The following is a 20,520-nucleotide window of genomic DNA, read 5'->3' as shown; positions in this document are numbered from 1 at the left end:
CATCTTCCCACGCTGTCTCGGGCTGGGCGCCCAGAAAGGAAACCCAGGCGCCCCCTTCTTGGCCTCTGTCTCCTGCACCCTGTCCTTCACAGCTCGCGCTCTGCGGGACTGGAGATTTCCAAAGTCTGACTCCATCCCTCCCCAGATCAAACCCTTTCTACTGTTTTGGGGTGGAAGGCGTGTCGCCTGCGTTAAAAGGCAGGCGTGTGGAAGGCAAGCGAGAAAGTTGCTTTTTAAACTTTAGCAGCTGCGTCACCGCAGTCGCCTGGAGAAAGCTCCGGAGCAGGACAGATTCCTTGCAGCTTCTCAGGCGCCGGGCGTGGGGAGGAGGCGGCGCGCGGGCGGGGGTGCACGGGGCTGGGGTGCAGGCGGGGACTTGGGGTGACGCGGTCCGGGGCCGCTGTGCCATACAGGGGTTCTGGGCTTCGGGCAGAGTCCTGCACGGGGCTGTGTGTGCGGCGGGACGCGGACCGGGAGGCTGGCTGCCCGCGGGCGAACCGCGCTGGGAGGCCGAGGCCGGGGTCGGGGCCGGGGAGCCCCGCGAGCCGCCACAGCTGGGTCCCGGGGACGCGGAGGGACCATGGCTGCTGGCAGCATCGCCACGCTTCCCGCACTGCCCGAGGACAGCGGCGCCGCCTTCCCGCCCGGCCACTTCAAGGACCCCAAGCGGCTCTACTGCAAGAACGGCGGCTTCTTCCTGCGCATCCACCCCGACGGCCGTGTGGACGGCGTCCGCGAGAAGAGCGACCCACACGGTGAGCCGTCACCTCCCACCCGCGCGCGTGGTCTAGACCGTCCCGCTTCCTCGCCCTCGGGGACCTGGGAACACTGACACGAGGCTCCCTTCAGCCCCTAGGCACCAGGGACCCAGGGACTCGGGAAGCAGCTCAATTCCCGTGCTGGCAGGAGTAGGGTCCCCGCCCTGGACCTCCTTCCGCAGCTCCAGGTGGCCTGGCTCCCTAGTCTCAGGTTCCTCACCGGTCCCCTGCTGCAGCCTGGATGCTAGGATGTTTGAGGCGATGGTTCAAGGCTCTTGGGGGATGGGGGTGGGAGGTGGGCGTGTCTCCTCCAGGGTTCTAGAACTCCTTGGCATTCTGCAGTCACCTAGGGAAACAGAGGCAAAACGAGAAGTTCCTCAGCTGAGCCCTGCACTTCAGTTCGGACTTGGTGACCAGAGGGATGTGGCCCTTACCTTCACAGCTGTCACACTCTTCCACCATCCAGCTTCCCCAGGTTATTCCAAAGAGGAAAGCTAAGGGAACCAAAACAGGCAAGAGACTAGCAAACCAACTTTGACTTCCTTAGTAAAGCTCGACAGACCTCGGTTCATTGTGGAGTCAGGAGCGATCCTTTGACAACGCTGAAGTTGGGGTACCTCTCTTGCGGTGGATTGAGGGTGAGAAAAGGATTACAGTTTTAATTTATGTAAAAAAAATATACGTGGTAGTGGATATAGAAACTGTCCTGAATCATTTGGCTCAACTTTAAGGGCTTGCAGATATCACCTGCAGCGTTTGCTGTAACAGGTTTAGCCCAGCTCTCGGAATCAGGGATGAAACACCTGCATTTCTGAGTTTGTATTCTCAGTAGTGTTCCTCCAGGAGCCACCCTTGGAGAGCCACTGGCTAGAAAAGGCCCAAGTGGGATTATCTAGGTATCTAAGGGTTGGAGGTGAGAGAGATGACCTGAGGTTAAAAATAAGTAGTTAAAACATCTGCTTAAAAGGCTGTATTCATCTTAAGGGGTCGAGTGAGGGGCCTGTTTTTTTTTTTTTTCTTTTTTTTCTTTTTTGCCTGAAAGAAGAGTGGTCGAGGGCCTGAGTTCCTGGGTCCGGAGGTTTTTCCATTCAGGAGTTCTATGTCTTAAGATGCCCAGGAAATTCTATTCACTATGTAAGGAGCAAAAGACCAGAATGCCCCATGAACAAAAGGAGCTGCCATGCAGTTAAGACATATACTTTCATATTTGCTGAGTATTTTTACAGCATAATAGAAAATTTAACTGACCTGTAAAATATAAAAGATGTGCATATTAATGAGATAGGGTGATTTTCCACACGCTGTATGATGTTTAAATGGATAAAACGAAACAACAGCAAAAAAACTACCTACCTCCTCACTTACATTTTTATGGTAAAACCTCATCTGGATGCTTTTTTCTCTCCCTTTAAACTGTGACACAATGTTTTCTGTCATCACTGCCTGCATCACTGCTGTGTCCACACAGAGAAGCATTTTGTTGCTACCTCTTGCTTCATAGGGACCACTAAGAGGTGGTATGTCTATTGTTTCGGGCCTAGTGTAATTTGAAAAGCCTTATCAATTGAAAAGATGTTTGAAAGCTATTATATGAGTTAGCACTGCTTCTCTATTTTAGTGTAGAGTAGATGTTTTAAAAAAAAGTATCTTTGTCTTTGAGATTTGTATGCTACTGGCTCAGCTGCTAGGACAAGCTGCCTATGTATCCCAAGTGGTTTTATTCTTTCCTGAAGCATATGTTGTTTGAAAAGCCTGTTTCATGACTAAGGGCAGTAGAAATATCTTCCAGTCTGGGTTCTGTTTGGCGCTCTTGTTTTTTAATGGTGTATTAGTTGCAGAATTAATTTTTTTCTTTGAAGCTGTTTGCCTTATAATAAGACAGAGGTGAATGGGGATAATTCTGAATTGCATAACATATTGCCACACTGTAAAAACAGCTGTGCATTCTTCCCAAGTATTGAGTGGGTTCTTGTGCTTTTTTTTTTTTTTTTTTTTTTTTTTTGGTAAGGCCTCCCTATGCTGCTTTCAAACTAGAGATTTTCCTGCCTTGACCTCTTGCCTCTTGAGTGCTTATAGGATTATAATTATGTCTTACAATCTTGGGATTGGCCTTGTGTCATGATGCCCAGCTCAGTCTGTAATTTTTCTTAAATTTTCCTTTTAGATTTATTTCACTTTATGTGTGTGAATGTTTTGCCTGCATGATTTATGAGCACCAACTGCATGCAGTACTCATGGAGGCCAGAAGAGGGCGTTGGATTTCCTGGAACTGGAGTTAGGATTACTGTGAACCATCATCACGTGGGTGCTGGGATCTGAACCCAGGTCCTTGTCAAGAGCAGCAAATGCTCTTAACTGCTGAGCCCATCTCTCCAGCACCCCCCCCCCCAGTTTTGTAGTCAATGATTCTCAAGTGGAATAATTTGGCAACTCTTTGAGACATTCGTAGACATCTTAACCTAAAATGACACTTCTGGTATTTATTGGGAGCATTCCTGGATGCTTAATGGAGGGCACTCCTGAGTGCTTACTGAGGGAGTACTCTGGGTTCGAATGTCACTCTTGAATGTTTAGTGAGGAGCATTCCTTGGTGTTTAGTGGGGGCGCTCCTGGGTCTTTGGTGGGTAGGGGCCCAAGATGTTAAGCATCCTGCTCCACTCAGGACATTCACACAACAAACAGATTCTACAACTAAGGTCCAGGATCTTCCTGACTTTATCATTAGCAAAGACATGATGCTCACAATCAAGAATAGAATAACTTATCCAGATGTGTGCCAACAACTAACTCTCCTAGAGGGCATCTTTCTCCTGACAAGAATACCAACCTAAAGGAAAACCAAATAGATCACTTTTGTATAGTCTCATGTGGACATAACCTTATGTACGGCATGTTTTCCTAGCATGTGCAAGGTACACTGATGGGTGAGCAGATCAGGATGAGGCTCACGGGGAAGATGCAGGAAAGCGTAAGGAAGGACAAATTGGTGGTATTTCCTCAACCGCACACTTCCCTAAACAAACCAAGAAATACAGGCAGCAGCTTTCCTACTGCAGTAATGGCTCAGAATCTCAGCTCTTTGTGGTCTCAAAGTGTCCAGTTGACACAGAACTCTATCACCCAAGATTTACTCCTTTCTGTTTATATCTCTTCCAATGTGCAGGAAGCTCTGAAAGGCAAGCATAATCCAATGGTGTCTCTGCTTGCTAGTGTTGACATGAGCTTAACAGAGGCTAGAATCAGCAGTGTTTTCCTCTTTGAGAAAATACCTCCATAAGACTGGGCTTTAGGCAGACATGAAGGCATTGTCTTAAGTAGTGATTGATGGCGGAGAGCCCAGCCCATGATAGGTGGTGCCATCCTGGGCTGGGGATCCTGGGTTCTATAAGAAAGTAGTCTGAATAAATCAGTAAACAGCACCCCTCCATGGCCTCTGCATCAGCTCCTGCCTCCAGGTTCCCTCCCAGTTTGAGTTCCTGCCTTGGCTTCCCATAGAGGACTGTGATCCAAGATATGTAAGCCAAATAAACCCTTTCCTCCCCAAGTTGTTTTTGGTCATGGCGTTTCATCACAGCAATAGGAAGCCTAACTAAGACCGTGACTCTGAATGAAATCATGAGTTCTGGGGAACAGACTTTGAAGACGATGGTCTACACAGTGGTTGCTGGCTAGTGAGTAGTACAGTTCTGCTCCAGAAGGAGCAAGGTGGGGGACAGGTGTGAAATGTCCTGGAAAGGAGGCCAGAGATGACGACCAAACATGGGTGTTTCCAGGTTTGAAGAGTTGCTGATGGTCAGGATGCCCCACTCAAATGGGCCTGTTTTCTGCACCTTTTCATTTGTAGGCCTAGCAGCTCTTTATTTGACATGGGAGGTGTGATAAAGGCAAGGTGCTGCAAGTGGTTGCAGTCTGCTTCTCCAGCACACATGTGTGCACTACTTCCTTTTGGTATCCTTGATCTTGATCTCAGTAAGCCTCTTCTAATGCCCCCGGAATGTATTGCATTGTGTCTGTTCTAAAGAACTGAGCAGGGGGTCATGTGAGATGTTCCAAGGGAAAGAACATTTTTATCCCGGGCGGCACGTACGGCATGTGGAGGAGTGTGAGGTGTGGGCTGCTTATGGGCATGCTCACATTAAATCTATTCCAGATGCTCTTTCTTAGGGGAAATGAAGGTAGTTAGAAATGCTGCCTCTACCCTGAGCTAATCCTGACTACTCATTGGTAACAATTCTTTGCTTCCAGTCATCGGGGAACTTGAGATTGGCAGAGGTTGATGGTTAGCCCACACCCATGAGGAGTGGGGATGATGGCCAGGAAGGGTTGCTTCCTGAACTCTTTGCCACTGCACACATTCTACACAGTGCCAAAAATAAAAACATGGATTGTGAAATTTACAGATCTCGTTTTATAGAAGCTTGGAGTAGTAGCCAATTGCCTGAGTTACTCTCTCCCCATCCCCCGCAGATTCACTGTCCTGACCCAGCTTCTTGCCCACCTGGCCGATGGCCTGCCAGGCCTGCTTCTACAGTCTCTTTGCTCTCTCCCATTCAGGAGTTGTGGTATCTTCTGGATGCCTGTGGCCAAGCTTCCTCAGGACACTGAAGACCAATTGCTTCTCAGGCTCCATGAGCCCAATATTGCTGTATTCTGAGGATTCTGGGCAAGGCAGTCTTAGCTTTTCCATTGCCCTGTGTAAATGCATCCATTCATTTAATGATTCTAGATGCTTTGGCCTTCCCCTCCTTTGGTCATATCTGGCAAGTAGTTCCTGCCAATTTGCCTTAATAAGCATGGTATTTACTGTAATGCTGTTTGTGTGCAGTAAACAAATGAGGTCAGACTCTCAGAGCTTATTAATCCTGGAAATCATGTAATCTTTACAGAGTGAAAGGACAATTCATGAGTCACAGATATTACCACACCTTAGGAGTCTTTAAAGATGCACTCAGTGCCAAGTGACTTCAGCCTGGGGAAGACAACATCCCCGTCTGATGTGCCCTGAGGGCTTTTGTTGGGTTTATAAAACATCCGTTATATAACCAGACCTCTGACACTATGACAATCTGAGTATTCTCTGATTATGTCATGCAACATGGACAGACATGGTTCTAAAGTTCAATTTGAAAATAACGTCTTGTAGATCCAGTAAACAAACCAGAACCAAGCTTAGTACATCACAAGTGAAAGCCCAGAGTGATGCTGGGAAGTTGTCATCAGCAAGGATAGCAGAGGCATTTAGGGTCCCTGCTACAGGAAACTGCCGTCCACTCACACGAGAGGCTGACAGTGGGATTGGTGGCTGCACATGTTGGAAGTCTTCTCATCTTTTCCCAATTCCTATCCTTGGTGATTTTTCCAACACTCTTCCTGGGCCTCTTTGTCCTGTAGCAAATTTGTAAGGCAGCTGGCCTGGGGTAAAAGCCTGTGACCATGAAATGATCACATCTGGGGCACACATCTTAACCTCATTAGCATAATTTGCCCAAACAAGTCTCTCTCTCCTTCTCTCTCTCTCTCTCTCCTTCCCTCCTCTCTCTCTCTCTCTCTCTCTCTCTCTCTCTCTCTCTCTCTCTCTGTGTGTGTGTGTGTTCTTATTTTTTTTTATCAAAACAATTAAGCTGAGAGTCTAGGCCAGTAGGCTGCTATGTGCTTGGTAATTAGGATGTCCACAGATTTGCCTGTCGATCATGTTTTACTTTATACCTTCTTCACACAAACAATACTATATTATTATAAAGGTTATGGTTATCTCGTGTAAACAAATATCTCATTAAGTAGGGAACTGTTGGTGGGTCAGGCAAACATACACACACACACACACACACAAAAAAAAAAAAAAAAAAAAAAAAAAAAAAAAAAAAAAAAAAAAAAAAAAAACCTGCAGGCTTTCACTGGGAAATCCTCTCCAGTAAGAATGGTTTGGGAGAAAGCCAAGCCACCACAAGGTCCTTGAGATGTAGCAGGCCAGGAGGATGGCACCATTGGAGGTCCCAGAAGGTCCTTGAGAGAGTGAAACAAGGGGCTAGTGCTGGTGGGTGGGCATGTGTGAACTAAGCAAGCCAGAGTCACACAGTGGCCAGTCATAAAGTCCCCTTGTTAATAGGAATCAGCACAGGGGCTTGAGATGTTGTGTCTCAGGAGCATGATAGTGCAATTCTGGGAGCTGTCTACAAAGCTCCAATTTTTGTATTATTCCAGTGAGTATTAGCTTCGGGGCTACTGAAGCTCCCAGCTTAGGGCTGGTTCATTAGCTTACATACCGAAGCCTGTCTTCCCTCATGTTGGAGCTGCTTTGTGGCTTTCTCCTATCTTGAAAGCATTACATTATTCCAATTCACACAAATGGTTTTCAAGTTACATAAAATGGCTTCACTTTTGTTACTAACAAGGAATTCTTATACCTGCAGGACTCCAATGAAGCATTAGACAGTAAGAATTAGCTGTGATTTTGGGGTGTTTCCTTCTTCTACCCACTGCTAGCTCAGCAACTAATTATCTTCCTGTCAAAGTGATTTTTAATAATTATGTCGGGACCCTATGTTATGGATGCTTAGGTACTTAGGGGTTGTGAGCAGATTATGACTTCCCTTTTGAGCCACAGACTGTGGCTCTTAGAAGTCACGGTGGACTGTTTTTAACCCTTGTCTGATATTTTTAGTCAGAAATGCAGCAGCAGTGAGCCAGTATCCAGTGTTTAACTTATGTCTCATGCTAGTCGACCTATTACCCTCCCTACACAAGGTGACTTGCCTGTGTAACCCTGCCTGCTTGTTTTTAGAAACCTGGAATGTGTGTGTGTGTGTGTTTTCAGAGGGTTATTGACCTTAAACTAACCTCTGTCTTATGTTATCCAGTAGAATTCCTCAGCAAAATTTCCAGGTTTTCAAGGTATTGTGGATATTAACAGTATAAAGGAACACAGGTCAAGAGTAAGGGTTACATCCCAGTTATAACTAAACTATTAAAAAGAATGATTTGATTTAATTAATACTCAATCTTATATTAATTTATAATGGAAGTTTATTAGTAATAATTAATATTACCTCCTAAAGAGGTAGTTTATCTAAGAGAAATATTTGCAAAGGAATAATTATCCAGCTGGGTTCCGTGAGTTTACTGTTCTTTGTTCATAACTGAGGCCTGGGAGAGGATTCTGGGACGGTGGAGGGGCCCTGCGAGATGAATCTGTGAGATGAATTTGATTCCATACACCCTGAGTGTTAGAGAATGGCAGAGGCATTCACCATGGACATCTGCTCAGCTGAGGGTTATAGTCTCTGGTGTACATTCAGATACTTGCTTAGACTTCACTTGAGGTAATTATATCTAACACTGTTATAGTTGGGGAATTTAGGGACTCTTGGAGGATAGTTTTTCTCAGGTAGTCACTGCTCAATGAAAATGAACCTTACAGCTTTTATTAGTTCTGATTTCTTTTAAAAGCATTTACTATTTTTGTTTTAGATTTGAAAAAATTTATGTGTGTCTGTCTGTGTCTGTGTCTGTCTGTCTGTCTGTCTGTCTGTCTGTCTGTCTTATAACTGCATGTCCATTGAGGCCAGAAGAGACAGAGTAAATCCCCTGGAGCTGGAGCTACAGATGTGAGCTGCCTATGCTGGGGCTGAGCTTTGGACTTGTAGCAGTACAAGTGCTCTTAGTCGCTCAGCTCTCTCTCCAGGCCCAGCATTTTGTTTTGTTTGAGACAACAGTCTTACCCTGTAGCACAAGCTGGTCTAGAACCCTTGATTATCTCCTTGCCTCAGTCTTCCCAAGTGCTGGGATTACAGCTATGAGCCACCATGGCCAGCTGCATTTAGAATTTTTTTAAAAAAACTATGTGCTGTAGGATTGATTTTCCTCAGGGTTCTGAGAGCTGTTAATGGTTTCTCAGTGGTTCAAATCCTGGAGTTCTATACTTACTTCCACTTTACCTGCTTTTCATTTTGTGAGCTCCTTTCGAGCTCATCCTGGCACTAGGATTCTATGTCAGTTATTGGGAGACTTGCTCCCAGTTCCTAGTTTGTCATCCTCCTATGGCATGTGGCACTATTGCCTGCCTCTGGCTTCTTGGGGTTCCTTTGCTTTTATTACCCCACACTAAGGGTGCTCCTGCCCAGATGGTTTCCCTGCATGCTCTCCTGTGTCTGGTCTTTTGCTTGCCTGTCTTTCTGCTTTAGGCTCTCGCTTTCTTCTTCTGTATATGTTCTAGAATTTCTTCAGCACATCATTTTTAGTCTCTTGTGGTACCCTGCTCCTTCCTGTCTAAGGACAGGCACCTCACCACAGCCTCAGTGTCACACATCACTAACTCAGACTGGCTCCTTTTCCCACCAAGTTTCCATGTCTAGTTAAGCTGCTTTTCCAGAGGCCAAAGTTTGATACCTTTCCCTTTCCCTTTGCTTTCCTCAGAGTGCATGTATGCATGTACACACCTGGGTCTCTGTGTTTCTTCTTTGCCCTACTCTTCGTTTCTCCTGCTACTTTCCTGAAGCATTAATTAGACCTGTTGATATTCTCAAATATGGCTGTGTTAGTCTCATTTCTGTTGCTATGCTAAAATACCTGATGAAAAGCAACATAAGGAGAAAAGGGTTAGTTTTGCCCACAATTCCAGGTTAGCAGGGAACTAAAGGAGGCAGGAACTTAGAGCAAATCACGTCCACAGTCCAACAGAGAGAGCCATGAAGACATGCAGGCTTAATGTCTTACTTTCCTGATAGTTTGATACAGTCCAGAACCTAGACCCAGAGAATGGTGACCCATCCTCTCATATCTGTTAACATAATCAAGGTAGTCCCACAGGCCACAGACATACCCACAGATACAACCACAGACATGCCCACAGACCTATCTGACCATGCTTGGTGCCTTGATTCCCCCCAACATGGTAGCTCCACCTCTTTCCATTGTTGGTCTTCCCTAATATAATTCTCATTTTCCAAAGACTTGTCTCAATTCCCCTCTCTTACCCTCTTTGCTCCCATTCTTTCTCTGGGAAAATCCTATATAAACTCAACAGTCCTCTGTGACCCTTCTATCTTCCATAGAATCTCTTTTCCCATAGTTCTCAGCTCCTTTTCTTTATCTGGTGGTTTGTGTGTCTGTCTATTGAACTGGGTCTCTGAGATCCTTGAGGGGAAGGAGTAGGTCAGATTTTCTTTATCCTCATACACAGTGGCCACTCAAAAATATTTGCTTGTGTTAACTGTTTTCCCAATAAACCAGCCAGAGTTTTTCACTGACCTTCCAGCCTCCTGGTCATGTCCCTTTCTTAGTTCAGTTAGGGTGATCTTTGGAGCTGGAACCTGGCTCCTTTCCCTCCCAGCCCAGGTCCCATGTATTGTGCACAACTCAGTCAGTTCACTGAGTTTCCATCCCATGTCCCAGTTGGATTGAGCTGATTTTTAAGACACAAAGGTAATCCTCGTTGTTCCCTAGGAGCTCCACATTTTCTGGGAGTCTGAGGTTCAATTATTCACTGGAGGCTCTCTGTGGCTCAACAGCTGAAGGTAGGGTCAATTTGAGGTGTATGAGGCTTCAACCCATCCTCTCCCTCCCTGTTGCCTTCCCTGCCTCTATTCTTATCTCCTTTCTTTATACTCCCTTTCTTTATCTTTCCCTGGTCTCTTCTTTTCACCTTTCACTTTCTTCTTTCTGTCTCATCTGTCTCTACCTTACGCTAGGCAAGTGTTTTGGCACAGAACTGTCTGAAGCACACTGTGGCATGTGAGGTATGTGAAATGTGAGTGGCCAGGACAGCCCCACCTTCCTCATTAGTCTGAGGAAGCAATGCAAGGACAGCAGTCCTTTGTCCTAGCCACTTGCTACTGAGGAAGACTTTCTCCCCAGCTCTGGATGAGAGATTCACTGTTTCTGTTTGATCTTGATACTCAGTTCACACTTGGAGTGCTTCCCCATAACCTTACCCAGGAGTTCCAGCCCCCGGGAGTGCACACTTGACTCAGGCACCTTAATGCCCAAGTCACTTTTCCTCCCAGTGGCAAACCAGAACCACATCATAAAGGAGGGCTGAGGACATCTGGCACTGTTGCTGGTACCCTTGGCTGTGAGGAAATGGCACAGAGGGCTTCATTCATATTTATGAGCCAGTGTTCATCATAACAATCTACAAACTCTTGGAGGGCCCGAGCTGGTGTTACAGTGAGTCAGGCTCTTTGTGATGGGATGTCTGCAGGGGAGGGTGGGGGAGAGAAGGCTGAATAACTGTCTCCTTTGCCTCCTCTCTAAGCTGAATCATTTTATAAACAGGAAACAATTCATAGGTTCTGCAATGGTCATTATACAAATAAGAACCCGAAGAGCATCAAAGAGTAGAACAGTACCTCCATTAAAAAGTTCCTTTTCAAGGGACAGTGACAGGGTGTTTGAACACAAGCCGGAAATGTATTTTGCATGCTTATTCAAATTAATGGAAGACAAAACTTACTTTAGGGAACATATTACCTGATGAGCAGACTTTGTATTGAGTTAGAGACAGAATTAACCCTATACATAAATATTAGGTATCTCACATATAGTATCTTCTAAAACAGTGTCTGGCACATGTCTTTTCCTCTTTGTTTATTTTTTTCTATTGTATTTTAATGCAGTTTAAAGTTTTTCTTATAGCTATTTCAAGCTTTGGTTTCATTTAAAGATGGAGTGTGCATGGGATGCACGTGGGTGTTGCATGTGCTTGTCTGTGTTGGGGAAGGTGTCATTTGCTCAGTGGATTGTGGGGACTCAAGGAGAGAAAGGCCCCTTTGACCTTGGAAGTTATGGTCCTCGGATGGTGTGTTCTTGCATTTTACATAGTTGGTGTCTTCTGTTACCTTTCAGCTAACTAGAAATAGATGTTGATAGATCCTTTGTATAAGCCATGTTTACAACTTCCATGAGACCTCTTAACCTTATATATGGAATTGGAATATAAGTCAAGTGGGATTGGAAAGGCAGCCTTTGCTTTGGTGGGGTTTACTAACATGTGAAGAAATAATCTACAGATGGTGCCAGCATTAAAAATAATTAACTGCAGTGATAATACCCTCAGCTATTAGAGGGCAGGGAAGTGGGGCACATGCTGTTTTCTGGAGAGGTTGATATGAAAGCCATGATGGATTCATGGATCCAGCCCTGTTCAGATAATGGAAATGAATTCCTACACTGAGTGGCAGATTCCCTACATCCTACAGGGAGAGGAAGAGCCAGGTATTCAGCTTTCTGAATCAGGACCATAACTGAGAAAACCTCATGTACAAACTTATAAGGCAAGGATCATCCCTCATTTTACAGGTAAGAAAAGTTTTGTTTTGTTTTTCTTACTTCATCCTTTTCAAGCTATAGTCTCGTCTATGATAGCAAGCAATGGATTGCACATTCTAGAATCTTCCTGTTTAGAATACAGGCTCATGTGGTCAGAAATGTGAACAGAAACTGGATTTGTGATAGTGAGATCCAACTTCTGATTTTTCTTGACATACTGAAAAATGCATCCACACTAAAGAGCATGGCAGGTAAGAATCCAGGCTCAGGGGCCGGCTGAGGAGCACTGCTGTCCTGAAGGCCTAGTGGCTGCCCGAGGAAGACCATGATGTGGGACGTAGGAACATCCCCAGAAGCAAAGACAGCCTTCTCTGTTGAAGAAAAGTTGTCCTGTTTTCGTTTAGATTGTCTGAGTTTGTAGGCATGGGTACCTGGATAATACATCCTTGGTCTTCAAAGTTTTGACATTTCTCTTTGGATGGGAGAAACTGTTAAACTAATTTAACTAGTGGCTCTATTTAAAAAAAAAAAATGGTTGGAAGTAGTTCCAAGGCTGTGTTATGCCAGAGTTAGAGAAGACGCCTGCCTTCCTCCCCATTTGGCTCTTGCACACTCCTTCTCTTAGGAAATAGTTCTGTTTTAGTTCTAAACATTTCTTCACTATTGAAGAGTTGTTTTCTAAAGAACTGCTTTTTTCTTTTGAAAATAAGATTTATTGTTTATTTAATGTGTGTGTCTGTGTCTGTGTGAGCGGATGCTCACATGTGTGTTCAGGTGCCTGCAGAAGGCACTTAGGATCTTTTGGAGCTGGAGTTAGACATTTGTGAGCTGTCCAGTGAGGGTGCTGGGATCCATACTCTGTTCCTCATCATAGAGCAGCAGGCACTCTTAACCCCAGGCCATCTCACCAACCCATGGAACTGAAGCTTTCAAATGGCATGTTAAAATTAGAAGTAATTCAATACTACAGAAGCATGGAGGGAACCCTGAAGTCAGGGTCTAGAAGATGAAAACACAGAGCAAGCTGGCCATGCAGAAATGTAGAGATAACTGGGTGGCTGTTTTAAAAGCATAATAAGGGTCTTTCAAGGAATTTGAGATTGGCTTACTATAAAAACATGATGTAAGATTTATAAACAATCCAAAATGACTTGAAAGTACAAACACACTTGGATCCATCATATTCGGTTTTCTGTACTACACTGGATTGCCAGTCAGTAAATGTGTTGAATGTGTTATGTGAGGAAGTGAAGATCAAGACGGAAGAACAGATCAAGAAAGTGCTCTGCTGCCTACACCCAGAAAACTGCCTGCAGACAAATTCCTTTGTTCAGAGTCTTCTGCCATCCACAATGTCATTGCTATCTTCCCTGTGGATGACCCTCAATGGTGGTGTTTCCACAGTCCTTGCTTTCTGCTTAAACCATCCATGTCTGGTCTGCATGGCCTTCACTCAGGCTGGCATCTGCCTGGTTGCCATGCTGGTTCTGTACTAGCCCCAAATACTGACTTCTATGCTGTCCAGCCTGCCCCATCTGTGCTAGCTTCTGAGGCCACAACACAACCCCAGCTTAAACAATGCACATTTATCTTCTCAAATTTTGTAAGCTTAAGGTTCACAGGGTGTTGGCTGAATTAGATTGCTCCCAGTCCACTCTCCTGGGTGTGGATCAGTGCCCTCTTGCCACCACCACACTTGGTGTACAGATCCCTTTGCCCCTTAGATGTCCCAATTTCCTGTTATCAGGACACCATTCATATGAAAACTGAAGACAAGTGTACATTCATATCTTCTGGACATGGAACCAGTCCATTCCTAGCTAGCATTCTATCCCTCAGACCCTGTGAACAAGGCTTCCTGCTATGTCTCTCTGTTCCACTTACTCAGGTGATGTCATCAGTAGCACGAGCGTTTGCTCACCTCAAAATTGTCAGTTTCATTAAGACAGGCAGGCACAGGCCTTCACACTCGGCTACTCCAGAAACAGACAGTTCAAGTTCCCCCGAGCTATGCAGCATCTTCAAGCCAGCCTGAGCCATGGAACAGAACCCTTGCTTCAACATTTAAGAACACAGAAAAAGGCTGGAAATGTAAAGCTTGGTGGTAGAGCACTTCTCACGTGCTGTTCTTTGAATGTGTAATGTCCCCACAGGCTCAAGTGCTGGAACACTTGGTTCCCATCTGGTGGTACTCTTTTGGGTGGTTCTAGAACCTTTATGGGATAGGGCCTTGGTGAAGGAGGCACGTCTCTGGGAAGTGGGCCCTCCACATTACTGCCAGCCCCAGTTATATCCTGACCTCTGTTTCTTGAGCCACCAAGATAAGCAAGTAGTTTCATATTCCTGTCACCACAACCTCATTTAAATGCAAGCCCTCCTTTAGAGGCCCTATCTTCAAATATAGTCACATGCTACAGTTGTGGGGGTCATTTGGGAATTAACATTTGAGCTCACAAATATAACTTGGCTCTTGGCATCTTAGCAGCAGGGCTTTATGCTTTGCTGGAGTATGTATTCGGATAGCTGTCAAGTACAGTTAGGCACGATTCGCTCCTGTTCAGAAGAACAAGATGAACTTCTCAAGGAAAACCCTGGCTCATAACCCCTTAGCCACTAGTGAGTCCACAGGAGGCTGAAAGCACAGGGTAGGAGACATGGTTTGTGGGTGGCAGTAGTAAGTAGCAACATGGTCTACAAACAGGATTGGGAATACTGAGGAAAGAACAGTAGCATGAGGAGTAACAGAGGCACTGTTGTGCAGGAGTGGTGACATCCATAAGCTGTAATGGGATAGTTGCCTTTCTCAGAGCTGTGCTCTGTAAGAGAACTATGTTTCTTCCAGGAGAGCTTCATGTGTTAGCTTCTGAGGCCAGGGCCCACCTCATTTGTTTAGATGTTGCCTGTGGCTGCCTTTTCATGGCAACAGCTGATACCTATCAAAGCCTAAAGTTTTTATTTTCTAACCCTTTACACCTGGCTTGGACTTTACTTATATTTTTATTTTTACTTCTTGATCATGGTGCTACTGCTGTTCCACTATTAAATCTGATATAATATGCTTATGGTTTTTGCTCCTAAGCCTTTTGTCCATGGGCAAATTGCTATCTCCAGGCTAACCCCTAATTTTTAATGTTTATTAATTATCTAATGTGATGTAATACAATGGAAGCACATTTCCCACTAAAGGACATAAAAGATAAAGCAGTGATACTAACTTATTTATCTATTTACTATACTAGGGTGTCTTAGGGTTTCTATTGCTGTGAAGAAACCCCATGGCAACTCTTTTATTATTAATTTATTTTTTACACTCCAATCCCAGATCCCACTAGCTCCTCTCCTCCTGCTGCCACCACCCACCACCACCACTTGGCATCTGCTCCAAGGAGAGGGTAAGGCCTCCCCTGGGAAGTCTACTAAGTCTTCTCATCCTCTCATTGAGGCAGGACCAAAGCACCTCCCCACCCCACACCCCTGTGTCTAGGCTGAGCAAGGTATCTCTCCATATAGAATGGACTCCACTAAGTCAGTTTGGACCATGGCAACTCTTATAAAGGAAAAACATTAAATTGAGGTGATGGCTTACAGTTTCAGAGGTTCAGTCCATTATCATTATGGTGGGGAGCATGGTGGCATACAGGCAGACATGGTGCTGAAGAAGGAGCTGAGATTCCTACATCTATTTTGATTTTTTTGAGTCAGAGTTTCTCTGTGTAGCAGCCCTAGTTGTCCTGGAACTCACTCTGTAGACCAGACTGTCCTCAAATTCACAGAGATCCGCCTGCCTCTGCTTCCCGAGTACTGAGATCCCTATATCTTGATCAGCAGGCAACAGGAAGTGAACTGAGGTACTGGGTGTGGCTTGAACATATATGAGACCTCAAGCCTGCCTCCACAGTGGCACCCTTCCTTCACCGTGCCACACCCACTTCAACAAAGCCACACCTCCTAATAGTGCCACTCCCTTTGGGGGCCATTTTCTTTAAACCACCACAGGGTGAATGATTTAATGCAAGGAAGCATTGTGGAGGGAGTGGCTTGTGGCTGTGGCAGCAAGACAGTGACGCTGTTTGCTTATTGAAGGCACATGGGGGAAACAGTGGTTAGGTTAAAATCCCTCATCCCAACCTGCCCCTAGCAACCAACATTGTCTAATGATGCTTCACCTGCTAAAGGCTGCCTAACTTCCCACCAGCGGTGTCACCAGCTGGAGACCAAATAGTTGAACACATGAGCCTGCAGGGGCATTCCACTTTCAAACCATAATCTCCTACCCGTGACTCCCACAGGCTCACAGTCATCTCATATCACAAAATGTATCCAGTCCAACTTAGTCATCACAGTCTTACTGTTCCAACAATGTTTAAAGACCCAAAGCCTAAAATGGAGGAATGGGCAGAGCAAGGAAAGACTGAGCTCAGACAAGATAAAACCCAGCAGAGAGTACAAGTTGTCTGGTTTGCCACCCCCTGTCTGGTGTCCAGGACTGCAACAGGCTTGGGTGGCCCCACCTGTCCTGCTCTGCTGCCCAAAGCATGTGACCTTTCTCTTGGCTACACGTAGTATCTCCTTGGCAGATGGCCCACACCCCTGGCATCTGTTACATCTGAGGCTCTCCACTACAACTAGTCTTCATCACACAGCTTTATACAGTGGCTACCCTCTGTAGCTTTCTAGACCTTTAGGTCTCTTGCATTGGCATCTCTGCAAAACTAGTACCATGTGGTTAAATTCTGCTGCCAGTCCTGTAGCATGAACTCCTTCACTACAGCTGTAGTAGACATTGTGTGCCCCGTTCGCTGAACACTACCTTGAGGCTGGTTTTTATCTTGGAACCTCTACTGCAGCACTAGCACTTGATGGGCATAGTCTTACCCTGAAGACATCTTTTTTTTTTTTGTCCCAGTGCTAACTGAACATATCACCTTTCATTAATTTTTTGTAGTGGCCACTGCTGCTGTATCTACAGCAATTTGCTCCCTGCCTTAAATCCACCCACCACCCTCTTTTTGGTGCCAAATTGCTACTTTTTCCTAAGTGTTCTTTCTTGATACAAATCTGGTTAAAAGCATTGAGTAATAACATATTAGAGCCTGGATGTTTTGCTGTTTTGAAATTATTTCCTCCAAACAAATTAACCTGCTACTTTTTTTTTTTACCTCATCCTCACTTAGACTTTTTTTACTTGGGCATAAGGTAGCAAAATACTTAGCCAGAATGTAAAAAAATAGCTTCTCATTTCCAGTAAGTCCTTGTTCCCTCTGAAAGCCCAGGAGCCTTTTCATGCCTACTTGGCATTCTGGTTTTCCTTATCCTCATTAGCATAGCCCACTTTCAGCACTCTGGGGCTTCTTGAATTTACAGCTTCAGAATGCCATTTCATTCTCACAAACTAGTTACAGAGGCTCGTGAACCACATGGCCAGGTTTATCACAATGAGGAGGACCCCCCCCCCCGCTTTTTTTTTTTAAACGGGACAGGATTTTACTATGCAACCCTGGCTTGCCTGGAGCTCACCAGCTTGCTAGGTATCCCAAACTGGCCTTGTACCCAAACTGCTCAGCAGTACCTCTGTGTCTGCCTTCTAGGTGCTAGGATTTCATATATGCCCCACCACATCTGGCTATTGATATATGCTTTACCACATCTGGCTAGGACCCTACTTATTAACATCAGCTTTTATATGAGTTACTTTTCTTATCACTGGGACCAAATATTTGACAAGAAAGACTGTAATGGAGGAGGGGTTTATTTTGACTCAAGGTTTGAAAGTATAGTTCACCATGGCAGGGAAGGGGGTGTCGCCAAGGGGGAAGTGAAGCTCAGAGGTGCTAATGTCAAGGCTTGAGTTCTTTCCCATGCTAGGTACACACACAGACTCTGGGAAGATGGTAGAAATCAGAAGTGGACTTTTCTCTTTTTCCTTGTTTTTTTCTTTTTCAGTTTGGGAGCAAATAGAGAGTGGAGAAAAAAAAAAAAAGAAAAAAAGAAAAAACCAGTTTGCTCCCAAACTGAAATTCTTCTTCCTAGGTTAGGCTTCCCGTATTTACACACTGGCTGTTGAGGTTGGTAGCAACCATTAACTCGATGCCTAGGAGGTAGGCCTCCAGCACAGTTCTGAGAATGTCTGTGAGGGATTGCCTTGATTGTTAGTTGATGTGAGGAGACCCACCTTAGTTGTGGGCAGGAGTATCCTTTGAGCGGGGGATCTCAGACTGTGAGGAATGGAGAGGGCAAGCTGAGTGTGAGCATGCCTGCTGATGCACGTGCACTTGCTCTTTCGTCTTCTGACTGGATTTGGTGCAACCAGCTTCTTCCAGCCCCTGCCTCTGCAACTCCCCTGCCACAATGGACTATAACCTAGGACTGTGAGCCACACATACCCTTTGTCTCTTAAGTTGTGTTTTGTTTTATCACAGCAACAAGAAAAGAAACCCAAACACTGGTGGAGGCTATCCACTCCTTGAGTGGAAGCCCTTCTCATTCCACCAATCAGAAACCTCAGACATCTAACTAGGAAGTCAATCTGCACCCCAACTCCCTTCCCTTTCATAGCTCATCCTTGACACTGTGTGTCAGGCCTTCTGGGTTACAGTGAGAGAGAAGAAATACTCTTTTCTGTGGGAGTCAAAGAGAATACAGGCTCAAAGCCCACCCCTTTGGACAATATGAAGATGGGTTCCAGCCTGGAAATGTCAAGGAGTCTGTTGAGCATGGGACAGCCGGCCTGTGGATACCTTGGAAGGAATGGGAATGCTAGGAGAGAAGAGACACTAGAATAAGAAACCTTGCTGTAGGAAGAGAAGACATCTGCAAACGTACTCCTTACACAGCAGTCTGAGAGCACTACAGTTTGCATCAGTTCACAGGGAACTGATGTTTTCCTGTTCTTGTTCTTACTGAGGATTGAACCTGGGTCTCCACACAGGCTTTAGGTTGCTATTACAAATCCAAGTTAGGGTTTTTGCTAGACTTTCCACCCAATTTTAGCAGCAAAGTATCTAATATTCCTATGTAGGACATTTCTTTAGTTACTTGTGTACTCATTTGTAATTCAACTCATTTTTCTTGGAAGGCACTGCAGGGGGTTGTGTTACCCAAGGTAGCTTTTCTCTCCATTTGTTCATGAAATTTAAAGGAAAAACAGTTGGGATATCTGTTTGGTTACACCTACTTTGAATATTTTCCAGACCTAAGTTACTTTTGGCTGTGTTTAATGATGTAGAACTGGAGAGCTTTTGTGTTTCAGAGTTCTGGAGAACCTGGGCCTGTGTGCCACTTCTACAAGGGAATGGGTGTTCCCAGAGCACTGTTTTTCTGGAAGAAGCTTAACACACCCCGGGCTGACAGGGAAGCTCACGATCTGCTTTCCAATGAGGCCAGAGAACATAGGGTGGTGTTGAAGGTGGCTTGCACCAGAGGCTACATCTTCTCATGGCCTCGAGGCCTTGAATCCAGGTGCAAGCTGTTTTTCTGAGCAGGTGCATAATATCTTACCAGGTTCTCATGGTCATCCGTAGTCGAAAATACAGTAAGAAGAGAGGGTCACAGATGTGGAAAAAGTGTCTTCTCACTAACCTGGCTAGCTGTCACTGAGAATCTTTGAACTGCATCACTCTGAAAATGGAGGAACTAGATTGTGTGTTGGTGTGAGCCTTCATGGTGATGAATCCATGAGAAACAGCTCCAGGAAACTTGCTTCTCTGTGAATTGTGAGATGTTTACTAGGAAGGGTATGTCAGGGCCTGACATACAGTGTGCAGTTTCATGGAGGAGCAACTTCTAGTGTACATAGTACATTAGGGTAATGATGGCTATGAACACATAGTGCCATCTTTCAGAATAGCTGGGAAATCAGAATTTTGTGATCTTTTTTTTTTTCGAGACAGGGTTTCTCTGTGTGTATTTCTGGCTGTACTGGAACTCAACTCTGTAGACCTGGCTGCCCTTGAACTCACAGAGATCCACCTGCCTTTGCCACCCAAGTGTTGGGATTAAAGGTGTGTACCATCACCTAGCAGAATTTTGCATTCTTAACACAAAGTGATGAAAGGTAGGTCAGGCCAATGGGTATACCAGTTACCCTGAGCTAATGCTACATGTTGCACTCATGAATAGAGACATCACTCTGCACAAGTCCACAAAAACTGAAAACATTTACAGCTGCTATTTCTTTCATAACATAGTAATGCCTCTCGAGGTTCCTGGGGAGAGATTTCTGTTTTATAACCAAATCATGTCTAGTTGCACTTCTAGCAGCCAGGGTCCTTTACCTGATGGTCTCTGAGAAGCGTCTGCTTTAGCTATTGACTGCCAGAAATCCAAGCATGTGGCTCATTCCCATCCAGCGTAATGATGACACCCCTGGCTCTCCCAGTCTCCAACCCTTCATTGCCTTATTTGAAAAATTACTTTTAAAAGTGTGTTATTGGTATAGTGTCAATATCTTTTTAAATTCACCTTGTATATTATTTGGGACCAAACAAGTCATGCCTCA

At 45.1% G+C, this 20,520-nt stretch overlaps 1 protein-coding gene across 1 annotated transcript in view; it reads left to right on the top strand.

Moving 5' to 3' along the window:
* Positions 1–565: 565 nt before the first annotated feature.
* The window catches only part of Fgf2 (fibroblast growth factor 2), a 57,254-nt gene continuing 37,299 nt past the window's right edge, over positions 566–20,520 (top strand). Inside the window, exon 1 of the mRNA XM_027391961.2 lies at positions 566–755. Coding sequence (XP_027247762.1) covers positions 581–755 — 175 coding nt within the window. The 5' untranslated portion in view covers positions 566–580. The remainder of the gene's footprint in view (positions 756–20,520) is intronic.

This window comes from Cricetulus griseus, assembly GCF_003668045.3.
Source record: "Cricetulus griseus strain 17A/GY chromosome 1 unlocalized genomic scaffold, alternate assembly CriGri-PICRH-1.0 chr1_0, whole genome shotgun sequence".
NCBI classification, from domain to species: domain Eukaryota; kingdom Metazoa; phylum Chordata; class Mammalia; order Rodentia; family Cricetidae; genus Cricetulus; species Cricetulus griseus.
This window is presented reverse-complemented; position numbering and strand designations above follow the sequence as displayed.